This window comes from Notamacropus eugenii, chromosome 7, assembly GCF_028372415.1.
Source record: "Notamacropus eugenii isolate mMacEug1 chromosome 7, mMacEug1.pri_v2, whole genome shotgun sequence".
Taxonomy (NCBI): Eukaryota; Metazoa; Chordata; class Mammalia; order Diprotodontia; family Macropodidae; genus Notamacropus; species Notamacropus eugenii.
This window is the reverse complement of record NC_092878.1, coordinates 142,737,619-142,760,245: the sequence shown is the minus strand read 5'-3', so window position 1 is coordinate 142,760,245 and position 22,627 is coordinate 142,737,619. Positions and strand designations below refer to the sequence as shown.

The window sequence follows — 22,627 nt, the reverse complement described above, 5'->3', positions numbered from 1 at the left end:
TATCTACAATGTCTTATTTCTAGCTTTCTCCCATTAGATTGTGAGTTCCTTGAAGACAGGGGCTATCTTTTGCCTTTCTTTTCATCCTCTTGGTTTAGCACAAAAGCTGGCACATAGTAACCACTTAAATGCTTATTGATTGACCAAGATTAAATTCTAATACTGAAAAATCAGTTCTTGCCCACAGGTAAGAGAGAAGTAATTAAGATTATGCCTATGTGTCCTCAAAACTGGCAGGACCATGTCATTGAGCTTACCCAGTCTTGGTAATATATTCAATTGTCCCAAGACCAGAGAACATTTTTATGTGCTTTAAATTGACTCCATTGATAGAAGGTAGACTAGCCAGGAAGACCTAAGTTCACATCCTATTTCTATCCCTAGTTATAGACCAAAGGGCATCTCACTTAAACTCAGTCACAAAGGAGTTGCTGATCTGTACTGAAGAAGGGAATTCCCACATTGGGAGTCCTTCATACAAATGAAATCAAAAGTCTAGTAGACCCACTCACATGTACCTAATGTTTTGGGATTCATGAGCTATTCTTTCCAGAATTCTTTGAAGGGATAAAGGAAGGTTAGTTGGAAAGAGATATAAGCAGTATAGCTTTAACAATAATAACACTGATTTTTGTAGATGAGGACGGCAAAGTAAGCTGAGCATGCTGCAGGCCTACAGCTGCTGGGGTCGTTGTCTTTCATAGATTAGGTTGCTCACTTTATTTGCTCTTTATGATGTTCAGGACAAATTTGTTATGATTTTTAAAAACCAAACTGCCATGTGGTAATGAGCTGAAGAAATCTGAGATTAAGTATGATTTTAGTTCATTTATTGATTTCTAATCTTTAAATATTAGCAGTCTCTGTATTTAAGCAAAATATTATTAGAATTGGCCAAAACTCCTCCTGAGCATTCTGGATCAATTGGAGTTTGCTGAATAATGCAACAAGCATTTATTAAGCACCAACTCTGTGCCGGGCACTGGGCTAGATGTATTGGAGGTACAGAGATGAAAATGAATTTTTCTTCCCTCAGGAGTCTAGAGCTCACAGTCAAGTAAATATGAATTTATTTGTGGGGGAAGCTTTTAACAATTGGGCTAACATGGGGGCATCAGCGGGGTGTGAATCTTGATAAAATCTAAGGAGTCTGGGAAGATGAGCGCAGGGAGTTCAGTTTAGGTTCTGGGGGAGTGCCTCTAGAAAGACTTTGAGACACGAGATGAAATTCTCAGGAGGCTAATTTGGCTAGATCATGGAATGGACAAAGACTTACATGAATTAAGACTGGATAGTTAATCAGATTGTGCAGAATTTTAAGTGCCAGCCCCTTGTGTTTATACTTGATCTAAGAGGAAATACGTAGCCACTAAGGGCAGACCTGTGCTTTAACTTAATTTGTTTAGCAGTTTTGTGGAGGATAAATTGGAGAAAGGAGAGATTGGATTTAGGAAGACCAAATAGGAGACTAGTTACACTAGTCTAGTTGAGTGATGATGAGGACTTGAGTTAGGATGCTGACCCTAGGATTGTGATAGACTATGGAGGGGAGACCCTTGGCAAGGTAGACTCTTCAAGACATTGCTCTTGATTAAATATGGGGAGCCAGGTAGAGAGGACAATCAGCTGTATCCCTGATGTGGTAAACATTGGGGACTGGGAGGATTGTAGTTCCCTAAACAGAAATAGTCAGCTTGTAAGGATGCATCGTTTGGGGGATCAAGGTGAAAGGAAATTAGTTTTATTTTGGATGTTTTTAATTATAATACTTGTTCCTGTGGAATACTGAATTATCAGTGATGACATGAATATGAAGTGAACTGATCTAGTCTCAGCTGGCAATGAAGCTTCACATTAACTTCCTTGTTAAAAATAAAAAGAAGAAAAATTTTAAAAGGGAACTGTGCCCCCTTAAGATATTATGAAGGACCAATATTTGATCTGGATGTTTTTCTCATCCTGTTTAGATAATGAGTATTTCTTTGTTGATCCTGATCTGAAACTAACTAAAGTGGCCCCAGAGGGATGGAAAGAGGAACCAAAGAAAAAAAACAAAACAGCTGTTGATTTTACTTTGTTCCTACGAATTAAATTTTTCCTAGATGATGTCAGTCTAATACAGTGAGTACATAGAATATTTCTGTTCTTTCTTTTAGCTTCCTTATCTCTTCAACTGTATAACTTTCTAATATGAATCTTTTTCTAATTTATTTACTTTTAGTTTTCAACATTCATTTCCACAAGATTGTGAGTTCCAAATTTTCTCATCTTTCCCTTCCCCCACCCCAAGATAGCGTGCATTCTGATTGCTCCTTCCCCCAATCTGCCTTCCGTTCTAATACTAATTTTTTTAAAATTTTTGAACTCCAAATTTTCTGCCTCTTCCCTCCTACAACACTAAGCAATTTGATATAGGTTATATATGTGTAATCGTGTAAAACATATATCCATATCAACTCTATAACTTTCTAAAATTTATTTTTCTCAAATAACTCAATTTAGATCAAATTCCCAGTATTATTTTTATAATAACTAATGGGAAAGATTTCATTTGGTTGTATAAAATGTTCCTCCAAGTTGTAGGGTGATAAAATCACTCAAGGATTCAAGATTACTAAACATAAAATTTCTGTCTTTTCTCAGACATACTTTGACTTGTCACCAATATTATCTCCAGCTGCGTAAAGATATCTTAGAGGAGAGGATGCACTGTGATGATGAAACTTCCTTACTGCTAGCCTCCTTGGCCCTTCAAGCCGAGTATGGAGATTACCAACCAGAGGTAGGATTTCCTTCTTTCTTATACTAGCAGAGGCCATTTCTGTGTAACTGTTAGATTTGCCCTTGTCCTAATAAATAACTGTATAGCTTTCAAGAATTTCTCATTGAACATTGTATACAGTGACAGCAATACTGTGTGATGGTCAAATATGATAGACTAGCTCTTCTCAACAATAAATGATCCAAGACAGTTCCAATAGACTCATGATGAAAAATGTTATCCACATCCAGGAACTATGGAGTATGAATGCAGATCGAAGCATACTATTTTCACTTTTTTCATTGTTTTGGGTTTTTTTCTTTCTTGTAGTTTTTTTCCCTTTTGTTCCAATTCTTCTTTCACAGCATGACTAATGTGGAAATGTATTTAACATGATTGTACATGTAAAACCTGTATCAGATTGCTTCCTGTCTCAGGGAAGGGGGTTGGGAGGGAAGGAGGGAGAAAAATTTGGAACTCAAAATCTTATAAAAAATGAATGTTGAAAACTACCTTTACGTGTAATTGGAAAAAATAAAATACTGTTAAGTGGAAAAAATGAATGTTGATAAATATCTTTACATGTAATTGGAGAAAACACAATACTATTTACAAAACAAAGTAAAAATTAGAATTTCTCATTGAAGTCTGGTCATGGCTTTTTGGAGTTGATGTAGTATTGGTTAAAGTTCAAGGAAACTGCTTCTGGTGTGCTTTGGTGGTTTACAACGTGTTACACTCTCTCCTTCTCTCTCTCTTTCTCTCTCTCTCTCTCCCTCTTTCCCTCTTTCCCTCCCTCTTAGGTTCATGGTATGTCTTACTTTAGACTAGAGCATTACTTGCCAGCTAGAGTGACGGAGAGAATGGATTTATCCTATGTGAAAGAAGAGTTACCTAAGCTGCACAGTACCTACATAGGAGCTTCCGAAAAAGAAACAGAAATGGAATTTTTAAAGGTAAGTCAAGCTCTACCAGGCCCCAAGACTTATAGTAAGTTCCATGTTTCCCATATTCATCCTTTCACAGAAAGATTTTACACTGAATTCAGATGCAAACATAATATAGACAGTGTGCCAAAGTATACTGCTTTCTACACTTGGAGTCAGGAAGACTGGTACATGAGATATTTATTAACTCCGTGACCATTGGCAAATCACTAGGAAAGCTACTAGATGCTGTTTATTCATTGTAAGAGTTTTATCACACTCAAAAAAAAAAAAAGAGAAAGAGAAAACATTCCATGCTTTTGTTTGAACTAGCTCCTTAGGGCACAAAAGTATTCCTTCCTTCTCTTCTGCCTTTAGGGAGAGTCAAGTTTCCCCACCCTTTGTAAATAGTTAAAGAGGTTTCATTTCACCTCCATCTAGATAATAGAGATGTGGGGTGATTATTTGTTGTAATTTATGCTCCTTGTGATATATATTAAGACTGGTAAAATAGAAACAGATTTTAGTTAAATACAGGAAAGATTTCCTAACATTGTGAGTACAACCATCTAGCAATCTTTAGTGGGTTTCTTGGGAGAACCAAAGGGCTTTAGACCATTCTGCCTTCCTTTGCAAAATGCAATCCATCTACCCTCCTTGATGTTTTTCCAGTCTCACCCTACCTGGCTCAGTTAACACCCCATCTGAGTCTTTATTCACCTAGCTAGCCCTCTATTATCTATGATTACCATTAACACTGATCAAAAGCCAGATACCAAATACACTTGAAATAGAGAATCGGGTGGTATTTTTCAACCACACGCAATTTTTATCTTTCTTCCATCCCCTCCCCAAAAGCGCTACAGTACTAGTAGATTAGACTATTTTTTTAAAAAAAACCAACAGTGTTTATTTTTGGCTTTTAAAAGAAGATAACTTTGCAAAGATCAATATTCGTTGTGTTCTGAAGTTAGATTCTCATTAGCAAGGGGTTGATAAGTGAGTAGTAGGAGGAATATAATGGAGGCAGTTAATACAGATAGCTTTTTCCAGGAGTTTGGTTGAAAAGAGGCAAAGAGAAATAGTATGAAAGTCTGAAGGAATGGTAGGATCTAATGAAAAGTTTTTTAAGGATGAATGAAACTTGAACATTCGTTGACAGTAAAGAAGGAATCAGTTGATAGGAAATTAGAATATTAGAAGAAGCAAATTGATAATTGTAGGGGCAATCTTTTGGGGAAATTAAAATGGGATAGTATGAAGGGTTCATATGGAAGGCCTTGCAGAGAAGAAGGGCCACCATCAGAGACTAGATTAAAGGAAAGAGAATGGCAGATTTGGACAAGGGTCTGTCATAGTTAGAGAAAGGGAGAAAAGTGAGCTCATGGCAAATGTCGTAGACGTTTTTCTAAACTATGAGTCCTTAACTGAGAGGGATGGGAGATTAGTGGTATTAGAGGCAAGAATATACTTCAGTAATTAAATTGAAGAGTTCTTGAGCCTAAGAAATAGAACACTTGTGAATAATAGTAGGATCAAGATTGTAAGGATTCCTGTGGATAAGGGAGGTGAAGTTCTAAAAGAGCTCAGTCATTAGAGTAGATTAGTTACTGGAAAGTAATAATATTTGAGGGACCTTAGGTGTCAAGGAAAAGACTAATCAGGCACTGGATTCTACAAAAATTGAGAATGAATTAGCTGGGGACAGATAGATAACAACTGCCAAAGTCTGGTTTGGTTGATAAATTTGGATAGAGTAACCCTCAAACCTTTTTGTTAAGGAAAGCAGAGGCAAGCTGAAGTAGCAGTGGGGAGAAAACGGTATTCCGACTCCTCTTCTGGGATTTGTGAATCAGAAGGTAGAAGGGGTACAATGAGTACTGGAAAATGTGACCATGGAGGCAGTGTCATCTGGGGGTCCCAGGTCTCTTTGTTGGTACCAAGAGAAGGAAATCACATGATGAAAAAGTGTAAAATAAATGGAAGTTGGTTAATTATGGAACTGAAGTCTTGGTGGACATAGTGATAGGAACAGGAAGTTCCTTAAATACAACGTGAGAAGGATAGAGTTGAGGGTGAGGAGTGAGATGGGAAGTTGGAGAGGTGGGTCATGGTTAAATCTAATTAACTCCATATCTTTACTAGATTAGAGACTATTATGTATATTATAATTTTGTTTTTCCAGTTATTTCCTTTTTATGTCTATAGAATTAAATACCTGTGTTTTATAGGTCTGCCAAAGACTGACAGAGTATGGTGTTCATTTTCATCGAGTGCACCCGGAAAAGAAGTCTCAAACAGGAATACTCCTTGGCATCTGTTCTAAAGGTGTCCTTGTGTTTGAGGTGCACAATGGAATCAGAACTCTGGTACTTCGCTTCCCATGGAGAGAAACCAGGAAGATATCTTTTTCTGTATGTTTATTTAACTTCCAGTTTTGCTTTTTTTTTTTGCCATGTTTCTTGGAAACTTTTAGTGAAATGTATTAATGTAATTTATTGCAAGTAGTACACAGTCATCATTTGCTGAATTGAGTGGAGTTAGATGCTCACTGTTGAGGATGATAGGATGACCTCTGAGGACTTTATTCATGCTTAAGGCCTGATACTATTGGGGTGTTTGCTTTTTTCCTGAGAAAATATTTTAGAGAAAAAATATTTTAGGAGATCAGTCATAGAAATATTAATTAATTATGAGTTAGATTGTTTGGTTAACTAACTCTAACATTTTGTATAAATCAGAGTTTGTAGCCCAAAAACCTTTCTATTGCCAGAATTTAGTGAAGATGGGAGAATTTTAAGACTAATCTCCTGATTATACATAGAAGAGAAATATATTTGGGATTGGAAAAGGGTCATAAAGTTCAATTCTTTTTATTGCCAAAGTTAGATCCATTTCTAGTTGAATACAGGTTGTTAGTGGCAATGAGTCCTTTCAGGAAACAATCTTCCATTGGCTTTGGCCTCAGATTTTCAGACAGGCCTTGGAGAATTTCCCAGTCTGTAAGAACCTGTTGAAACTAATCATTTTGGGATTCATTGTGAAAGATTTAATCCACTCTATGTATAGTGAGTGCATTTTTTGAGGGGGAGCAGGGGAAGGAAGGAAATTGATTTCCTCTAAACATCATGGAACCACCACCACCCCCTCCAAATGCAATGAGTTTAAATGCTCCAGCAATCAATTAACAGGTGTTAACTAAATGCCTGTTATGGTCAAGCATTGCGCTGTAGCTCTGGTGCTTTTTGAAGATACAGAGACAAAAATGAAATAATTCCTGCCTTCAAGGCACTTCCCCCGAATCATCTTTCCAAAGTCTTTAGGACTAGAAATGATCTGATATGATTCAAGACTTTGGGTCCTACCCACAGAAAATGGTAAGCATTCTTCCTATGTGAAACTCATCAGAAACTGAACATGTGCCAGTCATTGTGGTGTTGGACAATAGCCAAATATATCATGGCCTCATAATTTAGGACCATTCCAGAACTAGCTTTTTCTTTAAAATGTCCAGAAACAGAATTCACAACTTCCCCCTAGTAATTTTGTCTTGAGTTTAAAGGGGTTCACTTATCCTTAAGTTCTTTTGTCCCTTACCTGAATTTCTTGACACAATTTAAACCTATTTTTACTCCAAATGAAGTAATGTATACAAAACACTTTACAAATTTTTGATTATTTTTTATAATTCCATCTCTGCCACTGAGGGAGATAGAAAAGTCATCACCAACAGGAACAATGGCTTCTTCGTTTAAAATACAATTTCATTAACAGTAGAGGTAAGAAAGGCTTCTCTCAAAATGGACAAATAAAGTGAAACAAATTTTAGGTCACATGAGATCTATTTCTTTATGGAAACAACTGTGATTACTTAGCAGAATGATTGCAGTTTCCAATTTCTCCCTTATATGGGACTATTTTATAGCCATTGCTGTCCAGCCACTTGATGTGATGCTATTCGCCAGGTGTGATCTGTTATTCCAAATATGAATTCATGAGCCAGGGAAATTCACAACTTTAGAATTCAGATTTCTTGCTCTAATCAAGTCTTGTCAACAAACATTTACCTAGCACCTATGGTGTACCAATCAGTGCGCTAAGTAAGCATCCTATTCCTAAACTGAACTAGATGAGACACTGTGAGCAAGTTACTTAACCTCGATGGACCTTGAATTCATCCTCTGCAAAAACGAGGGGAGACAGTAGAAAGTTGGACTTTGTAGTCAGAGGGCCTGGAAAGCTCTGTCGCTTATTCTCGGTGACCTTTGGGACGTCACATCTCCTTCGTCACCCCTCTAATTCCTTGTCTGCAAAATGAGGGCCATCACAGACAGATTAAACCTGACCCAGACTGGTCTGGGGCCTGAGTTTCAGCCTGGAAAATTATGAGACCCTTGTAGAATATCCAACAATTAGTGGTTTCCTTAGCCCCAGCCAGGTGAAGACATGGAGAGCAGAGAAGGGAGAATCAGTAAGGTACTGCCTCACTTGTGTTACTCAGCTTCTCTGCCTCAGTTTCCCTGTCATATCAGTCAGAGAGAACAGCTTAATCTCCCTATACCCTAGTTTTTCTGTACTCATGTAGCCTGGAAACTCCATCAGGGAACTGAGCTTTCAGTCCTCTGAGCTAATTAGGTTTGGTTTTAAGAAAAGATCTCACTTAGCCCTTGTGGCATGATATTTACTATTCAAATAGTCCTACTTGTACAAGGGGATTGGAATAGAAGCCCTCTAAGACCCCTCTGATTTCTACTACCTACCTCCCAGGGTGATTGTGAGGACCAAATAAGGTAATTTGTAAGGTGCTTTAAATGGAAGTAGAGGGAAAGAAGGAATAAAATTAAGGAAGCTAAATTTGGAATAATGTTCCATCAGAAAATAACAGTGCTGCTAGTACTTTCAACTACCAGGCATACTGAGTAGTAAGCACTGGAAAGAGCAAAATTCTCAGTAGCTTCCCGCCATCCAGTTCTTTCTGATTTATTAAGTGGATTGCCTTTATAGCTTTCCCTCATTCCTGATTTCCCCATCTGGAAAAGTCAGGAAAGAGGGCCCACAAGTGCACTAGATAGCCAGCTGGGCCACCTTCCCAGGCCTCCTGACTGGGAGCCAGTGATATTTTTTGTCTTTCCACTCCTGGGGAGCAAGAGCCAATTCCTGGAGTCCGGGCAGGGGCATCTTGGCCAGGCCATTTCCCCCCTGGCTCATCTCCTGGACTTCACAATCTCCAGAAACTCATCATCTTGCAAGATGAAATCAGCTCTGTAACATACACCTCCTCAGATCATTTCCCACCCTGGGTGCAGGATTCTGTATTTGTAGTTGTCTGCCAAATTGGAGTGTAGTCTTTAAAGCCCAGACTTTTGGATCTCTAGCACTTAGCATGGTGCCTGTCACATAGTAGGCACTTAATGAATGTTCACTGACTCCCAGAAAGCTTCACCTCTCCTTCCCTGTACCCTTTGCAAGGTGAGCCAGCTGAGGATGAAAAAGCCCCCAAAGAAGACTTGGAACAAGAAGGGATGGCTGAAGTTCCTCTGGCCACCTGAGGCAGTCATGGCTGCTGGATGGGTATTTGTGATGCAGTTCTCTACCTGGAGGAGTTTATCACAGCAAAAGAAGAATGAAAATAACTCCTGAAAAAGTTAGCCCAGCTGCAAACTTGAACTGATGGGGGAGACCCAGACTGAAGGACATCTTAACCTGCTTTGACTTGTTTTATTCCTTTCTCTGGGGTCCATTCAAGGGGTTGGACCTGTGCCCAGCACTGGGTGAAAAGCCATTTAGGAAGAAATCCAAGAAGGAGAGAAAGGAAAAAGAAACAACAGATGGGGAGCTCATCCCTGATCAACCTGGCTTCCATAATGAGGGCACTCTTTCCCCTGTGGGTTTTTGCAGGACCCAAATGTGTGCCCAGACCAAAGGTGTTTGTACACCTGTCAAGTCCAGAGTAGTGCTCTGCTTCAGTTTGATATTGTGCCCGAAGATGACCCTGAGAATGCCACTCAGGGCTCTTCTGCACATGTCTGGCACACTGAGTGACTCCAGACCATCAGGGCAGCTTCACCCATGGGAGAAGTTTGACATATGTAAGCCTACCTAAGAAGAGTCAGGTCCCCCAGAAGCCAGCTGCCAAAGGTTGAGGTAGCTAGGTGCTCTGTCTTTCAGAGAAGATGCAGCCTTAGGAGGCAATCAGAATGATCCCATTCTGCCAGGATACCTGGATCTGCCAGAGTTGCAGCATCAGTACAGTCCTCTCAGGACATGTTCCTGACTCATGAACCCCTGCCAGTCACTCACCTGCAGCACATTCTACATCTTCATCCCAGGGCAGCTCAGCCCAGTCCTTAGGCTGAACAAAGCATAAAAGATCACATAGTAGGCATTTAGGAATCGTGGTGAATTTTCAAACTTGAGATAAAATATAGAACATATAAAACGAAGTAGCAGAACCTAGTCAACAACCTAAACAGCATTGAAGTTGTTTTCTTGTAGTAGATCTCTTGGTGATGATATTCTCTGGCAAAGTTTTCTTTGTCCTTCTGTTTCTCTCTTTTGTGATAAATTTCTCTTGTAAATCCTACAAATGGAAAAGCATTGAAAAGTAAGGCAGAATATGAACTTGGGGCTGTCCTTTCTCTGAGCTGGGCAGAGTACACCCCATTGTCTCATGCCTCACCATGACATCTTTTGGGCTTGTGCTAGCAGAGCCCTGCCTGTTTGCCCCTCACCTGTCCTTTGGCAGGGCCAGTTTAGTGTTGCCCTGATGGCATTGAGCCTCACCCAGTCACCAATAATGAATTGGGTTCTTTGCCTGGTCTTTCACAAACAGGGCAACACTTTTCCAACAAATTTTGTCGTTAGAAAAACTCCTTCAAATAGACTTCAGGATAATCGTCTTGATATTTCCTCCTGTCCTAATATCTGATTTAGAGAATTGTGTTTGAAAGTGGTAGTCGATATTGATTTCATTTATTACTTAAAATGATTCCTAATGTAGGATCATAGTTTGTTTCATTAACTTAAGCAGTATTTTTTTAAAACATGCATTTTTCAAAATGTGAAATAAGAACAATTCTTAAAAGTTAGATAGTAGCCTGGAGCTCTTAGACACAAACTTCAGACCCTCCCCCAAAATGTGATAAACCGTATTGTCCATAACTTCACAACAGTGAAAAAAAACCTCTAAATTATAAAACACATGAGTGGCAACATGTCATAGTAGATTAAAGGGTGACCTCAGTAAGGAAAGTCTCTGCCACCATTAACCTCTTTAAAGACCCAAGCTTCCGAGGCTATCTCTACATTACAAAGGAGCTACTGACCTGCAGCAAATGGAAGGGGAGGGTTTCCACCTGAAGAGTTAATGAACATCACAGACCCCTCCTTTTCCCCTTCCTGCCAAAAAATAACCACATTTTCATCTTTAAATGCCATGTTATAAGATTATGAGATGTATATTTCTTTGAAATATCAAAATATCCTTATGATTAATAATTCTGTTTAATGTTGTAGAAAAAGAAAATCACCCTGCAGAATACATCAGATGAAATAAAGCATACGTTCCAGACCAATAACAGTAAAGTTTGTCAATACCTCCTGCATCTCTGTTCTTCTCAGCACAAATTCCAGCTGCAAATGAGAACAAGGCAGAGTAACCAAGATGCCCTAGACATTGGTAAGACCTAGAAGATTTTAGAAGATAATAGCTATGCATATATTTCTTTTAGGGGGAAGATTTTCTCTAATGATGACATTAGAAGTAGAGAAACCGGTGTAGATAGAATCTTACCTCATCAAGTTTATAAAGTGAATCATAAATGAAGCTGAGAATTGAACTTCCTGTTGTAGTTCTCCAGCCTTGACCATTGGATCATATCTCAGATCAATCAAAAAGAATTTGTGTAGGGGGTAATGTTTCTTTGTGATGTGTCTCATGTGTGGCATCATTATCATTCTCTGTATGTGTGTGTGTATTTCTGAGAGGGCAGGAGAGAGAGAGACAGAGAGAGAAAGGGGTACCTAACTCCAAGGAATCTTAATAGTCTAATTAGAGATAAGGCTAAAATACCAAGAATTGCATATCCATGTACATATATATGAAGATAATATATAATTGAGACCTCAATTTGCAGTTTTATGCTATAAAAACTGTAAAATAAGGAAGAAAAACATATCGTTAAATATTAGAATTAAGTCAAAGGAATCTTTGTGAAGCCTTGAAGAATGGTTAGGGTTTGGATATGTTTTAAGGAAAAAGAAGACATTCCCGGTGTGGAGTGCTTAAGCAGGGGCCAGGTGTTAGGAATGGAAGTGTTATGTTGGTGGGACCAGAACTTAATATGCTATATCGCTTTTGTAGGTGGATATTAACTGACCTATACTTGTAGATCTATAATTTTACAAGTGACTGTTTCATGACTGATGACATGAGATTCGGTGTAAATTATTAAGGTGACTACTCTGTTTCCCAGAAGTAAGTAGTGAAGCAGGAAAATGCAAATGACTCTAAAATCTGAATATTGTTTCAGAATCAAAAGTGATATTGTTCAGAAATAACAATTATTATGCAAATTTCTACAGTGATTCAAGGTTTACAGAGACTTTCCTCACAAAAACTCTGAGATAAATACTACAAGTATTATTATTTCTATCAAGATAAAAACATAGCAATTAAGCCTAGAGTATAGTTACCTCTACAGAAGCAAAACTAAAAAAAAAAAATCATGCGGTTCCTATATACTAGGTTATATTTTGAAATGAAACAGTACAAAGTTGGGATTATTTTGAGTCAATCACAACGAAGACCCTTAAAGAACAACCAGAAACCTACATCTCCTTCCTCTCCCCATTCTGAATTCCCAAAGTCAAAATTTTGCCTCCAGGATCATATGGGTGGATAACCATACTAGAAATTTATCCTTTTCTCTTTTCGACGTTCCATGTGTACTGTAATTATACTTATATGTATTTATCAAAGTATAACAAAATAGCAGTCTGGTTATATTTATCCATTTTCCTGTTTGGACAAATATCCTATTGTAAATAATCCAAAATAAAATTCCTAAGGCTAAGATATTATTTATAACAGAATCTTTGGTGGGGGGAAGCAAGGACAATGGAGTACCATGCCTGTCTCATCTCCTATGAACTTGTTATAGACACAAAGAAAATGTAAAAAGTCAAAGTAAAATTTGTCTAGTGTGGACAGAGTGCTAAAAGGTGCTTAAAAAATAAAGCTACAACTGTTAAAACTGGTATTAATATTATCTCCATGAGATTTAATGGGATGGTAAATTTCTACTGCTTTTTCATAAGTAGTAGAACTTTTGACAGATGGGATACCATCCTCTTTGCTGTTTCATGAAATTTTGACATCTGAAAAAAGCATACCATATTTCTTATTTCTTAATTCTCTTACGCTTTTATTTTCTATTTTTTGTTTTCTTCCTTTATTCTTTCCCGAAATTGAATCTTACCTTTTTAGCAAAGAAAACTTTATAGCAAAAACAACCTACCCAGGATCTTTGTCTAATAATGTATACACTGTGTTCTGTCCCTGTAATCTGCTTTTTAAGAGAAAGCTGAGAACTCTATTCATTACCTTTCTCTACTTTCTAGCACTTTTCAAAGCAAATCATGAAAAGGTTCACACACACACACACACACACACACACACACACACACACACATGCACTTTTTTTTAACCTTCTCTGAAACATAGTTGTTGCTTTGAATCAGTTTGATGGCCTTCTCCCTTGCTTCCCACTCAATGAATGTGGTAGCCTAAATGAACTTTTCCTTCTCTGCCTCAGTTTACTGTCTGACACTTTTTTCAGGTTTGAGAAGTATATTGGTTTTTTAGAAGACTATTCCTAATAACTAGGGTCTACTAGAGGCAATGGGCCATATAGATAACAGTGCCAGTCTGGTATTCCCACTTCTCTCTGACTCAGTTCCACCTTAAATGCCAGTTTCATGATCTATAAAGTGGATGTGGTGATACAACTAATATATAATACCAAAGTCAGAGGCCTGCCATAAGTCTTAATGAGGTAATATGCATATATAAGTATGAGGTTTAGCTCAGTTCCTCTGTTAGCAGGCTACATTTATGGTAAAAGAAAAACAAAACCAGATGATATAATCTCTTTTGGTCAACATTATGGAACTGTATAAGAGAAAAATCATTCCCGGGTTTGAATTGTCTCTTTTTTACTCAGACAAAGGAAAATACTGAATATACAGTTTTCATAGTCATCAAGGGAAGTTCTTTTGGTTGCATATATATAAAAACATTTGAAGGTCATTAAGTAGAAAAGAGTTGACTTTGAATTGAAAGCTCTAGCTCAGAGACATCATGCCATGGTGGAAAGAACGCTGGGCTTCATTGGCCCTATTTTTAAAATGAAGTGGTCTAATTCTAATGGCTTTCAGTTTCAGGTCTGCCATCATCTGATAGAGCAAAGCTCGATTGTACAGAATTCCACAAGTCACATTCCAAGAACGCAGTGATGCTTGCAAGTAGGGCAGAAATAGATTTACCTGAAGGATAGATAAATCTATTTCTGGGCTTTTGTAGTCAATAATGAAATTCAGTTACTTTGATCTTTTCTGATTTTTTTTTTAAAAGAGAGATTCCTAGAACTTTCAGAAAGGTATTAGAATTTCAGGAATTTCCTGGGGTGAAAAGAGCACAGGGTTTGGATTCAAATCTTGGCTCCACCATATCTGACTTGGTTCAAGTCAATTAACCTCCTTTCATCTACATAAGAATAGATTTGGACTCCCTTACATATAAAATCCCTTCCAACTCTTAATCAGTAATCAATCAGGAAGCATTTTTGAAGCACCTACTGTAGGCTAGATACTGTACTAAGCATTGGAGATACAAAAAGAGGCAAAAGACAGTCCCTGCACTCAAGAAGATTACAGCCTAGTAGAGGAGACAACATGCAAAAAAAAAGTCCATACAAAACAAATTCTATACAGAGTAAAGAGGAAGTAATTAGCAGAGGGAAGGCACTGGAATTAAGAGGGCTTGGGGAAGGCTTCTTACATAAGGTGGGATTTTAGTTGAGACTTAAAGGAAGCCAGGGAGGTCAAGAGAGTGGAGGAAAGAGAACATTCCAGGCATGGAGGACAATGGGGAGAATGCTCAGAGCTGAGAGATGGCGTGTTTTGTTTGGGGGACAGCCGGGAAGCCAGTATCACTGGAATGAAAAGTACGTATTGGTGTAAGAAGACTGGAAAGGTAGGAGGGTACTAGATTATAAAAGACTTCGAATGCCAAACACAGCCTTTGGAGCATGGAGGAAATAGGAGGCTACTAGAATTTGTTAAATAATACAGGTGACATGGTCGGACCTGCACTTTAGGGAAATCACTTTAATAGCTGAATGGAGGATGGATTGGCATGAGGAAAGACTTGACACCAATAAATTGACCATTGAGCTACTGGAAAATAATCCAGGAGCGAGGTGATGAGAACATGTGCTAGGGTAATGGGAGTATCAGAGGGGAGAAGGGGGCATATTTAAGAGATATTACAAAAATAGAATTGATAAGTTTTAGCCACAGATGGATATGAGATAGGGAGGAATGCAGGATGACTTCTAGGTTGTGGGCTTGAGGAACTGGGAGGATAATGTTGCCCTCCTCAGGGCTATGGTTTGGGAAGAAAGATAAGGTGTTCCATTTTTGATATGTTGAGATTAAACTGTCTATTGAACCTCAAGTTTGAGAAATATGAAAGTCCATTGGACATGCAAGATTAGAGGTCAGCAAAGAGTTTGAGGTAGGGCAGGTAGATTTGAGAATTGTTAGCATAGAAATAGTAATTAAATTCATGAGAGCTGATTAGATAACCAAGTGAAATGGTATAGAGGGAGAAAGGGAAGAGTGCCCATGACAGAATTCCTGAGGGATGCCTACTAGTTGGCATGGTCTGGGGTTCCATAGGCAACAGCTACCAGCATTTTTATTGGGTGGTAGATGTAAATAGCATGAGCTCAAAGGAGGAGAAATTATTGAGTGATGGGGAAAGGAGGGGAACCTGAAAGTGGCACTGGAAATCAGGGAGTATTCCAGCTTCATCTCATTGAACCTGGAATTGGTAAAGGTGAAGTCAGAACTGGGAAAACATGGCCAGGGAGGCTGTGTCACCAAAGGGAAGCCAAGTTTCAGTAAGAGCTAGTAGATGGAAGGAGTAGGAGAGGAAAAGATTTAAGATGAAGGGAAGTTTGTTGCCTGTGGAAAAGGCTATTCCAAATGGCATAATGAAAGGACTGTATGGAGTTAAGAATAAACTTTATTCTATGATTATGTTGAAATACATGGCAATTCAACCTTGAGCCCATTATCTGAAATAATCCACCTATGGATAAGTTATCAAGAAAGATGTCATATAATAAGAGCAATATATTTAAAAGACATTTTGTCATACAGAGATCTCTAGTCACAGAGATAAAACTGGATGTTCAAAAGGTTCTCTTTATTCCTAAAATGTTACTAGATATATGCCAACTCATTTTTATGAATTCTACTCCTCAGCCTCTGGAGAATGGAAAAAAAATCTATACTGTAAAATAGATTTTGAATTTTTAAAAGTACTATTTAGTGGCTATGTTATTTTACTTTTATGATTTTAGTGGGAGGAGGAAGGTTCTATCCATACATAATAAATGACATAGCTCTTGCTTTTTTTTAGCTGGTGGAAGTTGAAAAGCCTCCATCATCAACTTTTGGGCTTCCTATGTAACTTACAGCCCTTCCAGCTGATCCACAAGATGAGGTTTTAGGGAAATATAATGTCTTGATGTCAAAATGGGGTCCAAAATACCATCTAATTCAGCCGATGTGGTATACTGCTTCCTACCTCATGCTGAACCCACATGAGGTTTGAGAGGGAGACAAAAACCACTAGTCTTTCTCCTGACCTTTTTCTTGCCTTTGAATAGAAATGAAGGTCAATAATGAATACTTCAGAAGGCAAAATCTGCTGTTTCTACTTTGTTTGCTTTTCATTTACATGGGAGATTATTGATTACTCTTAATGGCCCCAAATTCTAATAGCAGTGACTTTGCTTCGTTCATCAGGCTAGCGAATGCTTAGAAAGGATCCTAAAATTTTTCTCCACTCCATGTCTTATAGGCATTGGATTAATGTGCTAAAATAAAAGAATCCTTTATGAAAGCTTGAACATAACGAGATTCCCAGATCATGTAGATAAATAAAAACACTGAGAGACTGTCTGACATTTTGCTTTGCTGGAAGTATCCCATCTGAATCCAGCCATGAAGTCATCAGTGTGGCAGGAGCTATTAGCTTAAAGAAATGTGAACTATAAGAAATACAGATTTGGGTTTTTGTTATTTAAAAAGGACATTCAAGTTCCTTTTTTTGTGTAGAAGCAAACCTTAAAACATACACTTTTCCATGTATATGTTTACCACTGTGTCTTCTTCCAGAATTATTGTCTGCCTGTCTTACTTTGGAAGATATAATAGAAATCCTAACAAGACAGAATGCTTTTTTAAATTTCAAATAAAATATTTAATTTCAGAAATTGAGTTTGCCATTTATAAATACACTAAAATGCAGTAAATGCAAAAATTAGATTAGGTAAAGGTTTTAACAAAACTGCAATTTTTCTCCAAGTTAATAGGCAAATGAGTGGTTTCATCTGAAAACTGAAATGAGAAATTGACCCCTTCTCTCAAGATTAAAACAAAAATAATATTGAGAACATACTTTCCAAAGAAAACCTGACTACTTTTACTACTCCCTTGTGCCTGCTGAATCATCCCTAGACACACTTAAAAAGACTAAGCAGTGCTCCACATCTATAAGGCTATTCTTGTGAAAGGAGTACAGTAATCAGTTTTCTGCAACAGAGTCTTATGTGTTTGGTCGACTCAGGAACCAAATGCTTGATCTAACACTAGGAGCCTCATAGCTTGGATACACAAAATGAATTTTGAAGGCTTCATGATCAATTAACTGAACTTCTGCTGTAGATTTCTTGCCATCTTGTGCACTGTGTCAAATAACCTAAGCATGAATTCACAAACTTTGGTGAAAATACCAAGCAGCTTATATACATACATACATATATAGATACATATTTCTATATATCTATATATGTATGTGTGTATGCATATATATGTAAATAATCAGAATATTTCTGACGTTCAAGGATGAAAGCTTCCCAAATCACATACCATGCTGTTCTCAGCCATCTCAAATTAATTGTGTCCCATATTTGGGAGATATCTGAGCTGAGGGATAATAATTCCTGTAATTGTTAGAACTGAGAGATACTCAATGAGGAGATAAGCCTCATGGTGGGGTTGAAATTAAAGGCAAAATCTTTGGCCCCATGGTTAAAAGCTTTTCTTGCTCGGCCATGTCCTTAGGCTGGCAACCAAAAAGTTACCAGTCTGCATGTGCCCATTTACTTCATCACAGTTACAGTGTCTTCAAGTAAAGTTATTTTTCTCAATGCAGTCTGGTAAAGCCATCCTATTTCCTTGTAGAGAGAGCTTCGTTTAGGAGTCTGAACTTCCAAGGAGATTCTGTTAGAGGATATTCTATGGGGCGTGCAGTCAGCACCGGCAGCCTGGCCAGCAGCACCCTGAACAAACTGGCTGTTCGGCCTTTGTCCATTCAAGCTGAGATTCTGAAGAGACTGTCCTGCTCGGAGTTGTCCCTGTACCAGCCACTGCAAGGCAGTTCAAAAGAAAGGAATGAAAAAACATCATGGGAGGAAAGGCCCAGCGGGATGAGCAAATCCTACCATGATCTCAGTCAGGTCTCTCTCTATCCTCATCAAAAAAGTGTTATTGACAACGTTGACTCCCCACCACCAACCAATGAGGAGCTGGTGGGAAAACCATCTCACCAGGTGGCACGACCTGAGACAGAGTGTGGGGCAGGATTCAGGAAACTCAATAAGTAAGAACCATTGTTAAGTTACCCCAATTCTTTTTTGTGAATTTCATATATACATATATATGTGTCTGTGTACACATTACATGTATATATATCTACACATTTTTGTTTGTTATTTTTGAGTTTGGTTATTATTTTTGCCAGTTTTTTTAATTGAGTCTTCCTCCTCCTATCTTCCTTCCCATACCACTTTAGTTCAAAGTCTGTTGCAAGTTTAAATAGAAGCCCTGAAAGGAGAAAGCATGAATCAGACTCCTCATCGATTGAAGACACTGGTCACGCATATGTTGTAGGTCAGCATAATCAAGCTTCCCTTTATTCTCCCCTATGTAAAAATTCATATTTAAAAGTAAACAAACTAATGGTTGGTTACGTGGTTATTATTTGTGCTGATTTGTGTCACTGTTGCCCATGATCTTTGCTTCTAATCAAATTGTTTTCATAAATCATAAATTAAAATGCCCTTGCTGATTAAAATGTACCAGATCCGTGCAGTAACCTAACATCAAAACGATTTGCTTTGATTGCTTCTTGACACAGACATTTACTTCCCTTTTTTCTTGGCTTTGGTCGCCCTCAAGCTCATTAGCAGAGAATTCAGACAATTTTTTTCTGGTCTCTTTGGTATACTCTCTTTCCCTTTGGATTTTCCTCCATTGACCTTGTGGCTTTTGATGAACTATGTTGGCTGCAGCTGTCTTTGAAGAAAGTTTATTTCAGATGCTTTCAATCTGATATCAGGGGAATTGTCTCCAGTGGATTCTTAAATCATCCTTATGATGTTTATAGCTTATTTTATATAGACTATTGATACAAATCCTCAATTATTTGTTCTCATCAAATAACTTTCTGGCTAAGCTATGGACTTTTTATTGAGTCTCCAGCTCACTAAGCATATAGAGTATTGTCTACCATTAGGAAAAGTTACATATTTGAAAAAGATCAAATTATTATTTTTTCTGTAATTTCAAACAAATATTACAGTTCAAATTATTATTTTTTCTGTAATTTCAAACAAATATTACTCCGTAATTCTTGCCTTCTGAAACAATTAGTGTTGCTTCAAACAAGAAAAATACGCAGAGGCAAGTCTCTCAACCATTGGATAAGTGGTAATAAAGAGGTCTCGACTATTACCCAGAAAGGAGAACAAAAGAGAGGCAAAAAGTTCCTCATTTTATTTCTTTTCCTTCCAGTCTTCCCCCTTTGCCCTTGCCATGTCTTCAAATGAGAATGTATGTAAAGTATTTTGTACACTTCAAAGCATTAGAGAAATATGAGCTGCTAGTATCAATATAATTATTTCCCCTTCCTCCCTCACAATCTTCCTCCACTCTTCCCCCAAAAGAAAAAAGAAACCATTGACCCAATTTTCATATTTTAAAAATAGATTGAGACTTTATATTTAGGGACCTGTTAGAATTGGGTGGTTTTTTAAAATTTGCAACATTTAAAAAAAGGAATCTCCATATGTAATATATGGGGCAGCTAGGTGGCACAGTGGATAGAGTGCTGGGCCTGAAATCAGAAAGACTCATCTTCTGAGTTCAAATCCAGTCTCAGACACTTACTAGCTGCGTGGCCCTGGGCAAGTCACTTAACCATGTTTGCCTCAGTTTCCTCATCTGTAAAATAAACTGGAGAAGGAAATGGCAAACTACTGCAGTATCTCTGTCAAGAAAACCCCAAATGGGATCATGAAGAGTCTGAAATGACTGCACAAGAACAACAAAAAGAATTCAGTGTCTCTTATTTTTCAGAAATAAGTCTGAAGATTTTGTATAAACCTAAGGAACCTACATAGGATAGAAGAAAATTAGCCTGTAAAAAGATCTTCATTTTTGCATGTACTTCTTCATTGATTTTGTTCACATTGTATGACTTTTTAAAACAATATAATTTTGATGGTTTATCATTTGTCTCAAAAACGTGAATTCTGATTAAACGTTTTCTGCAAAGTGACCTTAATGAGTAAATAACATGAAAGTTCAATGTGTCGATTATGACCATTTTGGGAAGGTTTTTAGTAAATTTATGAGGTTAATATTTTATACATCAAAATTGAGGAAATAATGGATTTTTAATATTTTGACTAATCTCTAATCATTAATTTATGCCATAGGAATTAGCTCTGGAAATGGATTATCCCAAGCATCCTTGAAAGAAAATGGTGGGTTTGCGAAAATTATTGCTACCTTTCTTCTTCTCATATAATCTACCAACCATGTCTTCAACTAATGGCTGAATATTATTTTATTAATATATATATTTTAAAATGCATAGCCAGACGTGCATATTATTGCCATGATCAAAGTTATTTTTCAGTACCATCATCAATACAATATAGCCGATCTCTTCTATAAAATCACCATATTTATGAAACTTAATTCAACAAACATTTAAAGTATCAATTGTACACAGAGCCCTGTGTTACGGCACTGAGTAAAATGCAGAAATTTTTAAAGAATACCAACAGGGGCTGTCATACATTTTTCCATCTAGTAAGTTCTTACAACCAACTGAGCCCTATAAAATTATTTACCTGAGCATCATGTTAGGTGTTTATCACCTATACTTTATCAAATATAGGTGTTTGTCAGATTAGGTTTCCTAAGACATCATCCAGTTATGGTGCAGTGGAAAGCACACTGTTACTAGAACCAAAGGACCTGAGTTCCAGTTCCACCTCTGGTGATTATTATCTGTGTGATCTTGGGAATATCACCTGGTCCTTAGTTTCATCATCTGTAAAATGGGCTGGTTGGACTAGATGATGTCTGAATTCCCTTCCAGCTCTAGGTCAAAGAACATATGATTCTATCATCAGTATATTTAGTGGTCCTTTATTTCAAATCAATTTATTAAAGAGGTTGCTATGTAAAAATAAAGTACAAATTAAAGTGTTTAGTATCAACACTTTCTAATAAGAGTCACTAATCTGAGATGCATGAACTTGACTTTTTACATTATATATTTGATAACTGTTACAGCATAATTAGTTTCCTTTGTAATCCTATCGATTTTATTGTATACGTTTAAAAATATCCTTATGAGAAGGAACCATAGTCTTCACCAGAGTCCCAAAGAAGTCCATGACAGCAGTAAAACATATATTATAGTACATAATACTACAGTATTGAGATATAAAAATAAAATACCTCAAGTAGAATGCCTTCAAAGTATTGTTTCACTTACTTTTCCCAAACCAGAGATCTTTATTTTTTTTAAAACTAAATATTTGTCTACCAAATTCAAGTTTTAATCATAGCATCTATTTTCAAGAGAAAAGGACATTTTGAGTATTTAATATGCCCTCCTCACATTTTACATTAAATTAATCTTTTAACATTTAATATTAAAATTTTAAGTTAGTTCTTGTATATTTTAGACATTTTAGTAGTCCATTATCAGTCAACCTTCAATGTTATTGACACATACCAAAATTAACTTTCTTGAATTTTTCTATTATCACATATTTCTTCTGATCCCATCCTTTTCACTCCCTAAATCAATCAGTGCATAATTTGATGCCTGCTAGAGAGCACAGTGGATATCTTGACTATACTTGAAATTGGAAAGAATAACAGGATGTCAAAGTGTGCAGGGACCTCACATCCACCTAGTCCAACCCATCCCTTCAATAAATCGAATCCTTCTATGGTATCCCCAAAGGATATTGGATCCTTTGAGGGCTCCAATTAAGAGAGAATCACCATACCTTCTAAGGCAGTCCAGTCAGCTTTTAGTTAGCTCTGAGAATTAGAAATTTTTTTTTACAGAAAGTGAGTTGGAAGGCATCTCAGCAGCCATTTATTCCAACTCATACACAAAAGGCATCCTCAACAAGAGATGGGACAGTGTGTGCTTGAAGACCTCCAAGGAGGAGAGGCCCAGCCCATTCCATTTGGGTCCAGCTCTGATTATTAGGACTTTTTCCTGACATTAAGTTTAAAGTAGCTTGCTTACGAATTCCACTCATTGTTCCTG

General features: G+C 37.4%; 1 protein-coding gene and 1 pseudogene across 10 annotated transcripts in view; both read left to right on the top strand.

The window, feature by feature from the left end:
- PTPN13 (protein tyrosine phosphatase non-receptor type 13) overlaps positions 1-22,627 on the top strand; it is a 212,510-nt gene that overhangs the window by 119,534 nt on the left and 70,349 nt on the right. For 5 of the 10 annotated variants that reach the window (XM_072622571.1, XM_072622568.1, XM_072622563.1 and 2 more), the window contains 8 exons: positions 1,968-2,121; positions 2,644-2,782; positions 3,565-3,717; positions 5,919-6,101; positions 11,203-11,365; positions 18,226-18,643; positions 18,836-18,933; positions 20,763-20,810. In XM_072622571.1, the coding sequence (XP_072478672.1) occupies positions 1,968-2,121; positions 2,644-2,782; positions 3,565-3,717; positions 5,919-6,101; positions 11,203-11,365; positions 18,226-18,643; positions 18,836-18,933; positions 20,763-20,810 (1,356 nt within the window). The remainder of the gene's footprint in view (positions 1-1,967; positions 2,122-2,643; positions 2,783-3,564; positions 3,718-5,918; positions 6,102-11,202; positions 11,366-18,225; positions 18,644-18,835; positions 18,934-20,762; positions 20,811-22,627) is intronic. The other 5 variants (XM_072622566.1, XM_072622565.1, XM_072622572.1 and 2 more) reach the window with 3 other exon arrangements.
- On the top strand, positions 6,108-9,771 carry LOC140513934 (transforming growth factor beta regulator 1 pseudogene; annotated as a pseudogene).